Source organism: Daphnia pulicaria, chromosome 7, assembly GCF_021234035.1.
Source record: "Daphnia pulicaria isolate SC F1-1A chromosome 7, SC_F0-13Bv2, whole genome shotgun sequence".
Lineage (NCBI taxonomy): Eukaryota > Metazoa > Arthropoda > Branchiopoda > Diplostraca > Daphniidae > Daphnia > Daphnia pulicaria.
This window is the reverse complement of record NC_060919.1, coordinates 11088450-11104479: the sequence shown is the minus strand read 5'-3', so window position 1 is coordinate 11104479 and position 16030 is coordinate 11088450. Positions and strand designations below refer to the sequence as shown.

General features: G+C 53.5%; 1 protein-coding gene and 1 long non-coding RNA gene across 3 annotated transcripts; both read right to left on the bottom strand.

Annotated features, from left to right (window-relative positions):
• Nucleotides 1-667: 667 nt before the first annotated feature.
• Nucleotides 668-14642, bottom strand: LOC124348716. The gene is made up of 2 exons (XM_046798991.1): nt 11057-14642; nt 668-735 (listed from the first exon to the last, which is right to left on the bottom strand). The coding sequence occupies exons 1-2, from the start codon at nt 14640-14642 to the stop codon at nt 668-670; spliced, it is 3654 nt and encodes a 1217-aa protein (XP_046654947.1).
• Nucleotides 14643-14695: 53 nt separating this feature from the next.
• Nucleotides 14696-15523, bottom strand: LOC124348557. Of its 2 annotated transcripts, XR_006920032.1 has the most exons (5): nt 15383-15523; nt 15243-15313; nt 15110-15183; nt 14874-15050; nt 14696-14706 (listed from the first exon to the last, which is right to left on the bottom strand). It is a non-coding gene; the product is annotated as an uncharacterized LOC124348557 (long non-coding RNA). The 2 variants fall into 2 exon arrangements; XR_006920031.1 differs by having other exon boundaries at nt 14874-15183.
• Nucleotides 15524-16030: the final 507 nt, after the last annotated feature.

Sequence of the window (16030 nt, the reverse complement as noted above, 5' to 3'; positions counted from 1 at the left end):
GCCAATTGTCGCCCTTTCCACCATGGAGTCAGAATATATTGCTGCGTGTGACTCGTCCAGAGAGGTGATAAGGCTAAGGCGCTTGCTACATGAATTGGGAATAAAGCAGACGAATCCAACTCCGCTTCTGTGTGACAATGAAAGTGCCATCTCACTAACAAGAAATCCGGAATCGCACAAAAGGTCAAAACACATCGATGTACGCTACCACTTCATCAGGGAGCAGATCTCCAAGAAGAATGTTGAAATTTCTTACGTGAACACAAAAGAACAACTTGCTGACGTTTTTACCAAAGCGATAGATGGAATCAGCCAAAGGAAAATCATGGCAGGAATTGGAATTGTAAAGGTGCCGGAAGAGGTAGTCTGAGCGGAAATGGAAGATTAAAAACTGATCAAGAAGATGACTCATATTTTAATTTAGAAGAAAGATCAAATCATTGTTTATTAAGTTGCTCAAAGTTGTGAAATCAATAATGTGTCAATTAATCATTTGAAATTCAAGGCTAGTGTTGAATGAGGAGGAGTGTTGAGCTAAACCCATTCTGCCATCTAGCGTTGAGTGGTGAAGTCTTATGATGCGGAGAACTAGGGTGACTGTTTAGACTGACCCGCGGTAGAAGAAAAGCGTCGTCACGAGTCTGGCAAGAAGAAAACGTCACCGTTACTAGTATTCTGGAAATTCAGTTTGTGTTCCCGTCTTAACTACAATATTCTTGTGTAAGTTGTCCGACTCTATCTCAGTACATCGAGATACGAGTCAATACACATACTCATACGTGAGGTTATTTCCATTTGTCATATTGATTCACTCTGTCGTTCAACACTGTGGCGTGCTCTGGCGTTCACTAGCGTGCATTGGCGTGCTCTGGCGTGCAATGGCGTTTTCTGACGTGCACTGGCGGGCACTGGCGTGCTCTGACGTGCACTGGCGTGCTCTGGCGTGCTCTGGCGTGCTGTGGCGTGCTGTGGCGTGCACTGGCGTGCATAAGCGTGCTCTGGCGTGCTCTGGCGTGCACTGGCGTGCTCTGGCGTGCATTGGCGTGCACTGGCGTGCTCTGGCTTGAACTGGCGTGCATTGGCGTGCTCTGGCGTGCATTGGCGTGCATTGGCGTGCACTGGCGTGCTCTGGCGTATTTGGCGTGCTCTGGCTTGCTCTGGCTTGCTCTGGCTTGCTCTGGCGTGCTCTGGCGTGCTCTGGCGTTCACTGGTGTGCTCTGGCGTACTCTGGCGTGCACTGGCGTGCATTGGCGTGCACTGGCATGCTCTGGCGTGCACTGGCGTGCGCTGGCGTGCTCTGGCGTGCTCTGCTATGCATAACTCAAGTGCTTGACAATAGAACTCCACTACCCGATAAAAGAACTCAAATAACTTGAATAATTTTAAATAATTCAAGTGCTGTGATGTGCGTTTTTCTAAAACTTTTAGTTCATGAATTGCTCTATAAATTTTTTGATTCAATAGACTTAAAATGGTTTATTGGACATTTTTTTGCACATCATGTAATTACAAAATTGTTTTAACAAGAGAAATAAATATTATAGCAACTTCAAGTGCTCAGCTGTTCTCTGCTGTGCTCTACCTTGCTCTGGCGTGCACTGGCATGCTTTGGCGTGCACTGGCGTGCTCTAGCGTGCATTGACGTGCTCTGGCGTGAACTGGCTTGCTCTGGCGTGTATTGACGTGCTCTGGCGTTCACTGGCGTGCTCTGGCGTGCACTGGCGTGCTCTGGCGTGCACTGGCGTGCTCTGGCGTTCACTGGCGTGCTCTGGCGTGCACTGGCGTGCTCTGGCATGCTCTGCTATGCAGAACTCAAGTGCTTGACAATAGAAATCCACTACCCGACAATAGAACTCAAATAACTTGAATAATTTTTAAAAATACAAGTGCTGTGATGTGCGTTTTTCTAAAACTTTTTGTTCATGATTTGCTCTATAAATTTATTGATTCCATAGACTTGAAATGGTGTATTGGACATTGATTTACACATCCTGTAATTAAAAAATGGTTTTAACAAGTGAAAAAAATATTATAGCAACTTCAAGTGCTGAGCTGTTCTCTGCTGTGCTCTACCGTACTACACTGGCGTGCTCTGGCGTGCTCTGGCGTGCATTGACGTGCTCTGGCGTGCACTGGCGTATTCTGGCGTGCACTGGCGTGCTCTGGCGTGAATTGACGTGCTCTGGCGTGCACTGGCGTGCTCTGGTGTGAATTGGCGTGCTCTGGTGTGAATTGGCGTGCTCTGGCATGTACTGGCGTGCTCTGGAGTGCACTGGCGTGCTCTGGCGTGCATTGACGTGCTCTGGCGTGCACTGGCGTGCTCTGGCGTGAGCTGGCGTGCACTGGCGTGCTCTGGTGTGAATTGGCGTGCTTTGGCGTGCATTGGCGTTTACTGGCGTACTCTGGCGTGCTCTGGCGTGCACTGGTGGTATTGGCGTGCTCTGGCGTGCATTGGCGTGCTCTGGCGTGCACTGGCGTGCTCTGGCGTACACTGGCGTGCACTGGCATCCACTGGCGTGCTCTGGAATGCACTGGCATGCACTGGTGTGCTTTGGCGTGCTCTGGCGTGCTCTGGCGTGCTCTGGAATGCACTGGCATGTACTGGCGTGCTCTGGCGTACTCTGGCGTGCACTGGCGTGCTCTGGGCGTGCTCTGGCGTGCACTGGCGTGCGCTGGCGTGCTCTTTTATGCAGAATTCAAGTTCTTGACAATAAAACTCCACTACCCGACAAAAGAACTCAAATAACTTGAATCATTTTAAAAAATTCAAGTGCTGTGATGTGCGTTTTTCTAAAACTTTTTGTTCATGAAATGCTCTATAAATTTATTGATTCAATAGACTTGAAATGGTGTATTGGACATTGATTTACACATCCTGTAATTAAAAAATGGTTTTAACAAGAGAAATAAATATTATAGCAACTTCAAGTGCTGAGCTGTTATCTGCTGTGCTCTACCGTGCTCTGGCGTGCTCTGGCGTGCACTGGCATGCACTGGCGTGCACTGGCATGCACTGGCGTGCACTGGCATGCACTGGCGTGCACTGGCGTGCTCTGGCGTGCTCTGGCGTGCTCTGGCGTGCTCTAGCGTGCACTTGCGTACTCTGGCGTGCTCTGGCTTGCATTGGCGTGCATTGGCGTGCTCTGGCGTGCATTGGCGTCCACTGGCGTGCTCTGGCGTGCACTGGCGTGCATTGGCGTGCTCTGGCGTACACTGGCATGCACTGGCGTGGTCTGGAGTGCTTTGGCGTGCTCTGGCGTGCTCTGGAGTGCACTGGCGTGCTCTGGCGTGCTCTGGCATGCTCTGCTATGCAGAACTCAAGTGCTTGACAATAGAAATCCACTACCCGACAATAGAACTCAAATAACTTGAATAATTTTTAAAAATACAAGTGCTGTGATGTGCGTTTTTCTAAAACTTTTTGTTCATGATTTGCTCTATAAATTTATTGATTCCATAGACTTGAAATGGTGTATTGGACATTGATTTACACATCCTGTAATTAAAAAATGGTTTTAACAAGTGAAAAAAATATTATAGCAACTTCAAGTGCTGAGCTGTTCTCTGCTGTGCTCTACCGTACTCTGGCGTGCACTGGCGTGCTCTGGCGTGCTCTGGCGTGCATTGACGTGCTCTGGCGTGCACTGGCGTATTCTGGCGTGCACTGGCGTACTCTGGCGTGAGTTGACGTGCTCTGGCGTGCACTGGCGTGCTCTGGTGTGAATTGGCGTGCTCTGGTGTGAATTGGCGTGCTCTGGCATGTACTGGCGTGCTCTGGAGTGCACTGGCGTGCTCTGGCGTGCATTGACGTGCTCTGGCGTGCACTGGCGTGCTCTGGCGTGAGCTGGCGTGCACTGGCGTGCTCTGGTGTGAATTGGCGTGCTTTGGCGTGCATTGGCGTGCACTGGCGTACTCTGGCGTGCTCTGGCGTGCACTGGTGGTATTGGCGTGCTCTGGCGTGCATTGGCGTGCTCTGGCGTGCACTGGCGTGCTCTGGCGTACACTGGCGTGCACTGGCATCCACTGGCGTGCTCTGGAATGCACTGGCATGCACTGGTGTGCTTTGGCGTGCTCTGGCGTGCTCTGGCGTGCTCTGGAATGCACTGGCATGTACTGGCGTGCTCTGGCGTACTCTGGCGTGCACTAGCGTGCTCTGGGCGTGCTCTTGCGTGCACTGGCGTGCGCTGGCGTGCTCTTTTATGCAGAATTCAAGTGCTTGACAATAAAACTCCACTACCCGACAAAAGAACTCAAATAACTTGAATCATTTTAAAAAATTCAAATGCTGTGATGTGCGTTTTTCTAAAACTTTTTGTTCATGAAATGCTCTATAAATTTATTGATTCAATAGACTTGAAATGGTGTATTGGACATTGATTTACACATCCTGTAATTAAAAAATGGTTTTAACAAGAGAAATAAATATTATAGCAACTTCAAGTGCTGAGCTGTTCTCTGCTGTGCTCTACCGTGCTCTGGCGAACTCTGGCGTGCACTGGCATGCACTGGCGTGCACTGGCATGCACTGGCGTGCTCTGGCGTGCTCTGGCGTGCTCTGGCGTGCTCTAGCGTGCACTTGCGTACTCTGGCGTGCTCTGGCTTGCATTGGCGTGCATTGGCGTGCTCTGGCGTGCATTGGCGTCCACTGGCGTGCTCTGGCGTGCACTGGCGTGCATTGGCGTGCTCTGCCGTACACTGGCATGCACTGGCGTGGTCTGGAGTGCTTTGGCGTGCTCTGGCGTGCTCTGGAGTGCACTGGCGTGCACTGGCGTGCTCTGGCGTGCTCTGGCGTGCTCTGGCGTGCTCTGGCGTGCATTGGCGTGCATTGGCGTGCTCTGGCGTGCTCTGGCGTGCTCTGGCGTGCACTGACGTGCTCTGGCGTGCATTGACATGCTCTGGCGTGCACTGGCGTGCTCTGGCGTGCTCTGGTGTGAATTGTCGTGCTCTGGCGTGCACTGGCGTGCACTGGCGTGCTCTGGCGTGCTCTGGTGTGAATTGTCGTGCTCTGGCGGGCACTGGCGTGCTCTAGCGTGCACTGGCGTGCTCTGGCGTGCACTGGCGTGCTCTGGCGTGCACTGGCGTAATCTGTCGTGCACTGGCATGCTCTTGCGTGCATTGACGTGCTCGTGCGTGCACTGGCGTGCTCTGGCGTGCACTTGCGTGCTCTGGTGTGAATTGGCTTGCTCTGGCGTGCTCTGGCATGCTCTGGTGTGAATTGGCGTGCTCTGGCGTGCTCTGGCGTGCACTGGCGTGCTCTGGCGTGCACTGGCGTGCTCTGGCGTGCACTGGCGTGCTCTGGCGTGCTCTGGCGTGCACTGGCATGCTCTGGCGTGCACTTACGTGCTCTGGCGTGCACTGGCGTGCTCTGGCGTGCTCTGCTATGCAGAACTCAAGTGCTTGACAATAGAAATCCACTACCCGACAATAGAATTCAAATAACTTGAATAATTTTTAGAAATTCAAGTGCTGTGATGTGCGTTTTTCTCAAACTTTTTGTTCATGATTTGCTCTATAAATTTATTGATTAAATAGACTTGAAATGGTGTATTGGACATTGATTTACACATCCTGTAATTAAAAAATGGTTTTAACAAGTGAAAATAATATTATAGCAACTTCAAGTGCTGAGCTGTTCTCTACCGTGCTCTGGCGTGCACTGGCGTGCTCTGGCGTGCTCTGGCTTCCTCTGGCGTGCATTGACGTGCTCTGGCGTGCATTGGCGTGCACTGGCGTGCTCTGGCGTGCTCTGGTGTGAAATGGCGTGCACTGGCGTGCTCTGGCGTGCTCTGGTGTGAATTGGCGTGCACTGGCGTGCTCTGGCGTGCTCTGGCGTGCTCTGGCGTGCACTGGCGTGCACTGGCGTGCTCTGGCGTGCACTGGCGTGCTCTGGTGTGAATTGGCGTGCTCTGGCGTGCATTGAATTGCTCTGGCGTTTACTGGCGTGCTCTGGCGTGCTCTGGCGTGCACTGGCGTGCTCTGGTATGAATTGGCGTGCTCTGGCGTGCACTGGCGTGCTCTGGTGTGAATTGGCGTGCACTGGCGTTCTCTGGCGTGCACTGGAGTGCTCTGGCGTGCATTGACGTGCTCGTGCGTGCACTGGCGTGCTCTGGCGTGCACTGGCGTTCTCTGGCGTGCACTGGCGTGCTCTTGCGTGCTCTGGCGTGCTCTGGCTTGCTCTGGCGTGCATTTACGTGCTCTGGCGTTCACTGGCGCGATCTGGCGTGCTCTGGCGTGCACTGGAGGGCTCTGTTGTGAATTTGCGTGCACTGGCGTGCACTGGAGTGCTCTTGCGTACTCTTGCGTGCTCTTGCGTGCACTGGCGTGCACTGGCGTGCTCTGGCGTGCATTGACATGCTCTGGCGGCACTGGCGTGCTCTGGCGTGCTCTGGTGTGAATGGTCGTGCTCTGGCGTGCACTGGCGTGCACTGGCGTGCTCTGGCGTGCTCTGGTGTGAATTGTCGTGCTCTGGCGTGCACTGGCGTGCTCTAGCGTGCACTGGCGTGCTCTGGCGTGCACTGGCGTGCTCTGGCGTGCACTGGCGTGATCTGTCGTGCACTGGCATGCTCTTGCGTGCATTGACGTGCTCGTGCGTGCACTGGCGTGCTCTGGCGTGCACTTGCGTGCTCTGGTGTGAATTGGCGTGCTCTGGCGTGCTCTGGCATGCTCTGGTGTGAATTGGCATGCTCTGGCGTGCTCTGGCGTGTACTGGCGTGCTCTGGCGTGCACTGGCGTGCTCTGGCGTGCTCTGGTGTGCTCTGGCGTGCACTGGCATGCTCTGGCGTGCACTGGCGTGCTCTGGCGTGCACTGGCGTGCTCTGGCGTGCTCTGCTATGCAGAACTCAAGTGCTTGACAATAGAAATCGACTACCCGACAATAGAATTCAAATAACTTGAATAATTTTTAGAAATTCAAGTGCTGTGATGTGCGTTTTTCTCAAACTTTTTGTTCATGATTTGCTCTATAAATTTATTGATTAAATAGACTTGAAATGGTGTATTGGACATTGATTTACACATCCTGTAATTAAAAAATGGTTTTAACAAGTGAAAATAATATTATAGCAACTTCAAGTGCTGAGCTGTTCTCTACCGTGCTCTGGCGTGCACTGGCGTGCTCTGGCGTGCTCTGGCTTGCTCTGGCGTGCATTGACGTGCTCTGGCGTGCATTGGCGTGCACTGGCGTCCTCTGGCGTGCTCTGGTGTGAATTGGCGTGCACTGGCGTGCTCTGGCGTGCTCTGGTGTGAATTGGCGTGCACTGGCGTGCTCTGGCGTGCTCTGGCGTGCTCTGGCGTGCACTGGCGTGCTCTGGCGTGCACTGGCGTGCTCTGGTGTGAATTGGCGTGCTCTGGCGTGCATTGACTTGCTCTGGCGTGCACTGGCGTGCTCTGGCGTGCACTGGCGTGCTCTGGCGTGCACTGGCGTTCTCTGGCGTGCATTGACGTGCTCTGGCATGCACTGGCGTGCTCTGGCGTGCTCTGGTGTGAATTGGCGTGCTCTGGCGTGCATTGAATTGCTCTGGCGTTTACTGGCGTGCTCTGGCGTGCACTGGCGTGCTCTGGCGTGCACTGGCGTGCTCTGGTGTGAATTTGCGTGCTCTGGCGTGCACTGGCGTGCTCTGGTGTGAATTGGCGTGCACTGGCGTTCTCTGGCGTGCACTGGAGTGCTCTGGCGTGTTTGACGTGCTCGTGCGTGCACTGGCGTGCTCTGGCGTGCACTGGCGTTCTCTGGCGTGCACTGGCGTGCTCTTGCGTGCTCTGGCGTGCTCTGGCTTGCTCTGGCGTGCATTTACGTGCTCTGGCGTTCACTGGCGCGTTCTGGCGTGCTCTGGCGTGCACTGGAGGGCTCTGTTGTGAATTTGCGTGCACTGGCGTGCACTGGAGTGCTCTTGCGTGCTCTTGCGTGCTCTGGCGTGCACTGGCGTGCTCTGGCGTGCATTGACATGCTCTGGCGTGCACTGGCGTGCTCTGGCGTGCTCTGGTGTGAATTGTCGTGCTCTGGCGTGCTCTGGCGTGCTCTGGCGTGCTCTGGTGTGAATTGTCGTGCTCTGGCGTGCACTGGCGTGCTCTGGCGTGCACTGGCGTAATCTGTCGTGCACTGGCATACTCTTGCGTGCATTGACGTGCTCTTGCGTGCACTGGCGTGCTCTGGCGTGCACTTGTGTGCTCTGGTGTGAATTGGCGTGCTCTGGCGTGCTCTGGCATGCTCTGGTGTGAATTGGCGTGCTCTGGCGTGCTCAGGCGTGCACTGGCGTGCTCTGGCGTGCACTGGCGTGCTCTGGCGTGCATTGACGTGCTCTGGCGTGCACTGGTTTGCTCTGGCGTGCTCTGGTGTGAATTGGCGTGCTCTGGCGTGCACTGGCGTGCACTGGCGTGCTCTGGCGTGCACTGGCGTGCTCTGGCGTGCACTGGCGTGCTCTGGCGTGCACTGGCGTGCTCTGGTGTGCACTGGCGTGCTCTGGCGTGCACTGGCGTGCTTTGGCGTGCACTTGCGTGCTCTGGCGTGCATTGACGTGCTCTGGCGTGCACTGGCGTTCTCTGGTGTGAATTGGCGTGCTCTGGCGTGCACCGGCGTGCTCTGGTGTGAATTGGCGTGCTCTGGTGTGAATTGGCGTGCTCTGGCGTGCATTGAATTGCTCTGGCGTGCACTGGCGTGCTCTGGCGTGCACTGGCTTGCTGTGGCGTGCACTTGCGTGCTCTGGCGTGCACTGGCGTGCTCTGGCTTGCTCTGGCGTTAATTGACGTGCTCTGGCGTGCACTGGCGTGCACTGGCGCGGACTGGCGTGCTCTGGCGTGCACTGGCGTGCTCTGGCGTGCTCTGGTGTGAATTGGCGTGCTCTGGCGTGCTCTGGCGTGCTCTGGCGTGCTCTGGCGTGCACTGGCGTGCTCTGGTGTGAATTGGCGTGCTCTGGCGTGCATTGACTTGCTCTGGCGTGCACTGGCGTGCTCTGGCGTGCACTGGCGTGCTCTGGCGTGCACTGGCGTTCTCTGGCGTGCATTGACGTGCTCTGGCGTGCACTGGCGTGCTCTGGCGTGCTCTGGTGTGAATTGGCGTGCTCTGGCGTGCACTGGCGTGCTCTGGCGTGCACTGGCGTGCTCTGGCGTGAATTGACGTGCTCTGGCGTGCACTGGTTTGCTCTGGCGTGCTCTGGTGTGAATTGGCGTGCTCTGGCGTGCACTGGCGTGCTCTGGCGTGCACTGGCGTGCTCTGGCGTGCACTGGCGTGCTCTGGCGTGCACTGGCGTGCTCTGGCGTGCACTGGCGTGCTCTGGCGTGCATTGGCGTGCTCTGGCGTGCACTGGCGTGCTCTGGCATGCATTGAGGTGCTCTGGTGTGAATTGGCATGCTCTGGAGTGCATTGACGTGCTCGTGCGTGCGCTGGCGTGCTCTGGCGTGCACTTGCGTGCTCTGGTGTGAATTGGCGTGCTCTGGCGTGCTCTGGCTTGCTCTGGTGTGAATTGGCGTGCTCTGGCGTGCTCTGGCATGCTCTGGTGTGAATTGGCGTGCTCTGGCGTGCTCTGGCGTGCACTGGCGTGCTCTGGCGTGCACTGGCGTGCTCTGGCGTGCACTGGCGTGCTCTGGCGTGCTCTGGCGTGCTCTGGCGTGCACTGGCGTACTCTGGCGTGCACTGGCGTGCTCTGGCGTCACTTTCGTGCTCTGGCGTGCTCTGCTATGCAGAACTCAAGTGCTTGACAATAGAAATCGACTACCCGACAATAGAATTCAAATAACTTGAATAATTTTTAGAAATTCAAGTGCTGTGATGTGCATTTTTCTCAAACTTTTTGTTCATGATTTGCTCTATAAATTTATTGATTAAATAGACTTGAAATGGTGTATTGGACATTGATTTACACATCCTATAATTAAAAAATGGTTTTAACAAGTGAAAAAAATATTATAGCAAGTTCAAGTGCTGAGCTGTTCTCTGCTGTGCTCTACCGTGCTCTGGCGTGCACTGGCGTGCTCTGGCGTGCTCTGGCGTGCACTGGCGTTCTCTGGCGTGCATTGACGTGCTCTGGCGTGCACTGGCGTGCTCTGGCGTGCTCTGGTGTGAATTGGCGTGCTCTGGCGTGCATTGACGTGCTCTGGCGTGCACTGGTTTGCTCTGGCGTACTCTGGTGTGAATTGGCGTGCTCTGGCGTGCACTGGCGTGCACTGGCGTGCACTTGCGTGCTCTGGCGTGCACTGGCGTGCTCTGGCGTGCACTGGCGTGCTCTGGCGTGCACTGGCGTGCTCTGGCGTGCATTGACGTGCTCTGGTGTGAATTGGCATGCTCTGGAGTGCATTGACGTGCTCGTGAGTGCGCTGGCGTGCTCTGGCGTGCACTTGCGTGCTCTGGTGTGAATTGGCGTGCTCTGGCATGCTCTGGCTTGCTCTGGTGTGAATTGGCGTGCTCTGGCGTGCACTGGCGTGCTCTGGCGTGCACTAGCGTGCTCTGGCGTGCATTAACTTGCTCTGGCGTGCACTGGGGTGCTCTGGCGTGCACTGGCGTGCTCTGGCGTGCATTGGCGTGCTCTGGCGTGCACTGGCGTGCTCGGCGTGCTCTGGTGTGAATTGGCGTGCTCTGGCGTGCACTGGCGTGCACTGGCGTGCTCTGGCGTGCATTGACGTGCTCTGGCGTGCACTGGTTTTTTCTGGCGTGCTCTGGTGTGAATTGGCGTGCTCTGGCGTGCACTGGCGTGCACTGGCGTGCACTGGCGTGCTCTGGCGTGCACTGGCGTGCTCTGGCGTGCATTGACGTGCTCTGGTGTGAATTGGCATGCTCTGGAGTGCATTGACGTGCTCGTGCGTGCACTGGCTTGCTCTGGCGTGCACTTGCGTGCTCTGGTGTGAATTGGCGTGCTCTGGCGTGCTCTGGCTTGCTCTGGTGTGAATTGGCGTGCTCTGGCGTGCACTGGCGTGCACTGGCGTGCTCTGGCGTGCATTGACGTGCTCGTGCTGGCGGCGGCAACGCGGCTGGACAATAAGGCGGCATTTAGCTCCAATTTCGGCACTGACAAACTCTTCTTTGGGGCCAACTTACTGCTTGCTTTCACAATTCTGATAATAATTTTACCGCAGCGGTACTGGTTGCGGATGTACACTACTGCAGCGTAGGCCTCCTCCGAGGCATCTCCGAACGTGTGCAGTTGAGACTCGACGATATCATCCTCTTCGGGAAATAAGCAGCGCTCGATGGACACATGGACTAATTCTTGGACGATCTGGAACCATGACTCCCACCACGTTCGATCAGCTCCTTCTACAGGGTCGGACCATTTTAGTCCTTTGACGACTAAATCGCGAAGGCGGACCTTGGCCTTGATGATGATAGGAGCTGCTAATCCAAGCGGATCGAATATTCCGGCGACGTGGCTAGTCAAACTGAGTCGTGTGTATTCTTCATCCGCTGGACGATTTATCCGGAAGCCTAGAGCGTCTGAGGTGGTGTTCCACACCGCACCGAGCACTTTCGTGCTTTCACTGTCCGCGGAAAGACTGGAGATTTCTGGAATCGGCTTCTTTTCTTCCTGCATGGCTGCAACGAATTCTGCTGAATTGGAAATCCAATCTTGAAAGTGAAGGTCGGCTCCGGCCAGAGCTTTTCTCACGGTTGATGCTTCTGCAACGCCTTCGTCGGCATTCTTTGCGGACCCTAGATAATCGTCTACATACATTCTCTTCTGGACTGCTTCGACCGCCTTTTCTCCTACTTCGGCATCAGCAACTGCTCGGCGGGTGGTTTGTATGGCGATAAAGGGAGAACATGTAGCACCAAACGGCAATCGATCCATCCGGCAAACGACCGTCTTTGGTGGAGACACTTGCCACAAAAAGCAAAAATAATTTGCATCGGATAGATTAAGCCTAAAACGGCTAAACATCGCTTCAACATCTGAAGCCCAGGCTATGGCTCCTTCACGGAATTGAATTAAAACGGATGGAAGAGGGGGCTGTAGAGCAGGACCGCTGAGTATGGCGTCATTCAAACACTTTCCCTGAAAGGGGGCTGCAGCATCAAAGACGACACGTAACTTAATGCCTTTGTAAACACCGTGATGCGCGAGAAAGTATTTGGCGGACTCTGCTTCCTCTTCAGATAACACGGAAGCATATCCTTTGTCGATAGTTTTCTTAACGGCAGCACGATAATCCTTCTCGAACGCTGGCTCTCTGCTGAAACGCCGAAGTAGACCGCCGAATCGTTGTTGAGACATCTGCTTGTTGCAAACTAAAGCTGGCTCCCCCGTCTTCCAGGTGATGGGAACCTCGTAGCCTACGTCCAGCTTCTTTGTTCCAGCTTCTAAAATCGCGATGGCTTGTCGATCGTCGTCTGACATTCCTTTCGTCTTCGACTCCGTTCCAAAATTCTCTGTGTCGCAGAAACGGCGTAGTTCTGACGCAATCTCTTCCAGCTGCGTCGAACTATTGACGGTATGAGTCCGGACGGCTGTGACGGAAGCACCATCGCTGACGACACCACGGATGATCCAGCCTAGTCTGCTTCTGATGGCGGTCGGCTCATAGTCATTTCCGACTCTGGATTCTAAAGCTACGATGAGGTGCGAGTAGTCGTTGCCGATCAGGATATCCACTCTGCCGCCCGTCTCTCCAACAGGAAGGTCGGCCAGATGCGACCAACGTTTCTTCAAATTTCCCCAATCAGTAACTGGGGTAGTGCTCGCGACGGTAATGGGCAGGGTAGAGCACGAAAGATTCAACTTCTCACCATAAATCGTGTCTATCTGGAAATTAACACGTTGAGAACGGTAGCGTTTGACTACACCGCCGGCGCCTTCCACGGTCAGAATCTGATGCACACCGGAAATCCTGTTGGCACTGGCGAAACTTTGCCGCATGAGCGTAGAGTCGCTTCCTTCGTCGATGAAGACGTTCGCCCACACTGAGCCGTTTTCAGCACTGGAAACTTTCAACCGCATCATCCCCATGGCGACTTGTTTTGGACTCTGCTTTCGGAGATGGGCCGTCGCTGTTCTTGTCGTTTCGGTCCTCGGTGCATCCGGCGCGGATCCAGTGGCTGGTCTGTCAGGGTCGTGGACCAGTTCATGATGATGCAGGCTGCAACCAGCGATCTTACACGGCTTCTTCGTAAAACAATTCCGGACGGAATGTTTCGCTCCAAGACATCCGAAACATAACCTGTGCTTGGCACAGAAAGCAACTCGATCTGCAACGACTAAAGCCTTGAACCGGCTACAATTTTCCAATTTGTGGTCTCCTTCGCACTTGAAACAGAATGGCCGGAAGGTGACCTTGGGTGCTGAGTGGTTGTCGGTTGCCTTGGCGGATGAAGCAGGGTGGCTGCGAGCATGAGACCGAGGTGGCTTGAGCACGGAAGAAGTATTCTGCTCGGATGCAACGCTGTATGCGTTTTGGTATTCTGCCGCTCTCTCACACAGCCAGGAGCCAAAGGCGTTGAGACTTCTGGTTTCCAATCCTCCTCGTCGTCCGCGGTTCCACTCAAGACGGTCTGGTGGTTGGAGTCTCATGCTAATTTTCTCGATCAAATCTGGGGCGTTGGATTCTCCGATGCGGCTGAGATCGAAAAGATGAGTCCTAATCCGCTCGGCAAAACGCTTGAAGATGGCCGGATCATTTTTCAGTTCCACTTTGTCGATGGCCTGTAGAGTAGCAGCTCGCATAACATCCCGTCTGCCACAGCTCTGTTTGAGACGGACCAAGGCTTCGATGTAGGCTGGCTCGCCACCTCCGAGACCTTGGACTAGGTCGAGACAATCGCCTTTCAGATGACGTTTAAGGATGGCCAATTTTTCTCCAGCGGATTTTCCGGAATCGTGTACAAGAGCTCTGTACAGATCTATCCATTCAAACCAGTCGAGAGACCTTCCGGAATAAATTTCTAACTCTGTCTTGACTGAAGAACGGGAACTCGCTGTCACGTTTGGCTTCAGCTGGCCGGCAGCATAACGGTCGATCCACTCGTCAGGAGCTGCTGATGAAGTCGAAGAATTAAGCCGGCGTTGGTTTTGTCTCCAATCTTTACCAAGTTGAGAAAGGTGTTGAGAAAGGTTCGTGACTGCACTGGTGTCATCGTCATCATTCTCTAGGTTTTGCAAGGCTTGTTGGGCTGCAGTGGCTTCCCGTCGGGCTTGATCCGCACGGTTGGCCGCTTCGTTTGCTTGACGACGGGCTTCGTCGGCTTGTAGAATGGCTGCATCTGCTCTTTGTTGGGCCAACTGGCGTTCTTCCTCTTGACGATTTTGTTCGGACGGTGAAATAGACGGCGCCTTCTTGCCTGCAATCACGGACGGGGGCTCGCCTAATCGCGAATTCAAATATTGCTGGCCTCTTTCCAGCGCGTCTCCAGCCAGTTCGACATACTTCAGATGGAACTCGTCCTGGCGATCATTTTCGGCCTGATCTTCAACCGTCGATAGATTAGTGTGGAACTTGGCTGCTGTGGCCAATAGATTCTCAAGGTGTTTCATCATGCTGGAAATGGATCCTCTGGAACCTCTTTCGTTGACCAGGTTGCCGAGGTACCGTATTGTCTTAGTGATTTGCGTGCGTACGGCACTCCGCTGCTTCTTCCAGGTAGTAGCATCTCGAAGGTCTTTTGGGGTTGGAGGCGTGGTCGTCTCTTCTTCAGGAACCTCATTGTCTCCGTTTACACCGGCCATACTGATGGATGAGGCGAGAGTAGACGGCCAACTGGAAGCTAGATGAAACAGCGGGCAGAAGCTCCTCCAATGAAGCAGTGATTCAACTCAGGTGATTGAAAGAGAATGGTCGACCGTATTCGACCAGCAGGGACGTTGACAAGCTCTGGCTAACGAGCGTAGACGTAGGATCAACTTCAGATAACGAATATGCCAAGAAGAATCTCTGTGGATGGCTCCGGTTCGAAGGACCAAAATGTTTCGACGCTATGGATTTAGTGAGAGCCTTCAGAGTTTCTTCTGGGGTCTGTTGTAAGCAGCCCCTATAGTTTATTCGCAAGTTGATGCTGGGTCAAGCACGACACAAAATGAAATATGTGTAGGACTCAAACTGTGTTGACATACAGTGAACTGACATACGTGTGATGTCTAAACCAAAAGAAAAAGAGTTAGTTGGGGAACGGAAAAGAAACATGGAAGGATTGTACCTGGGGTGACACGAGAAAATGTGAGTGGTCACCCAGACCAATATGCACACAGACAGGGAATATAGATATGAAGCCTAAAATAAACAGCAATTAGCATACACAATAGAATATAAGCATAATAATAGTAATTTACCAATGCTAGGCAAGCAAAAGCACTCAGAATAGGGTTTGAACTGACAGCTCAGAACAGAAAACGAGCTGAAACTAAATATCAAACATATTCACAGGTTAGACAGGTCGGGCAATTGATAATTATAAACATAATGTACTCACAAGCTGAATAAATGGCTTCACGAAACACAGAAAAGAATAATAATCGTGACAGTAACTAGCTCTTTCGACAGTGAAACCAGCGTGGTCTTAACGTCGTACGAAGGCTAGCAGACGGATTAACACAAAGACTCGGGAGGGAAGGGGAAAGAATCGCGCTTGACTTAAAATAAGGCGTTGCCAAATTGGAGAAATTGAAAGGCGCTTTTCTCGCCGCAACACCAGAGCACAACAGAGCACAGCAGAGAACAGCTCAGCACTTGAAGTTGCTATAATATTTTTTTTCACTTGTTAAAACCTTTTTTTAATTACAGGATGTGTAAATCAATGTCCAATACACCATTTCAAGTCTATTGAATCAAAAAATTTATAGAGCAAATTATGAACAAAAAGTTAAAAAAAAACGCACATCACAGGACTTGAATTTTTAAAAATTATTCAATTTATTTGAGTTCTATTGTCGGGTAGTTGATTTCTTTTGTCAAGCACTTGAGTTCTGCATAGCAGAGCACGCCAGAGCACGCCAGTGCACGCCAGAGCACGCCAGTGCACGCCAGAGCACGCCAGAGCACACCAGTGCACGCCAGAGCACGCCAGTGCACGCCAGAGCACGCCAGTGCACGCCAGAGCACGCCAGTGCACGCCAGAGCA

Coding starts and splice junctions, on each gene's coding strand:
- LOC124348716 (XM_046798991.1), bottom strand. CDS start 14,642: ATGGCCGGTGTAAACGGAGACAATGAGGTTCCTGAAGAAGAGACGACC. Junction 736..11,056: donor CCGCAACCAGTACCGCTGCG/GTAAAATTATTA, acceptor GTACTGAGATAG/AGTCGGACAACTTACACAAG.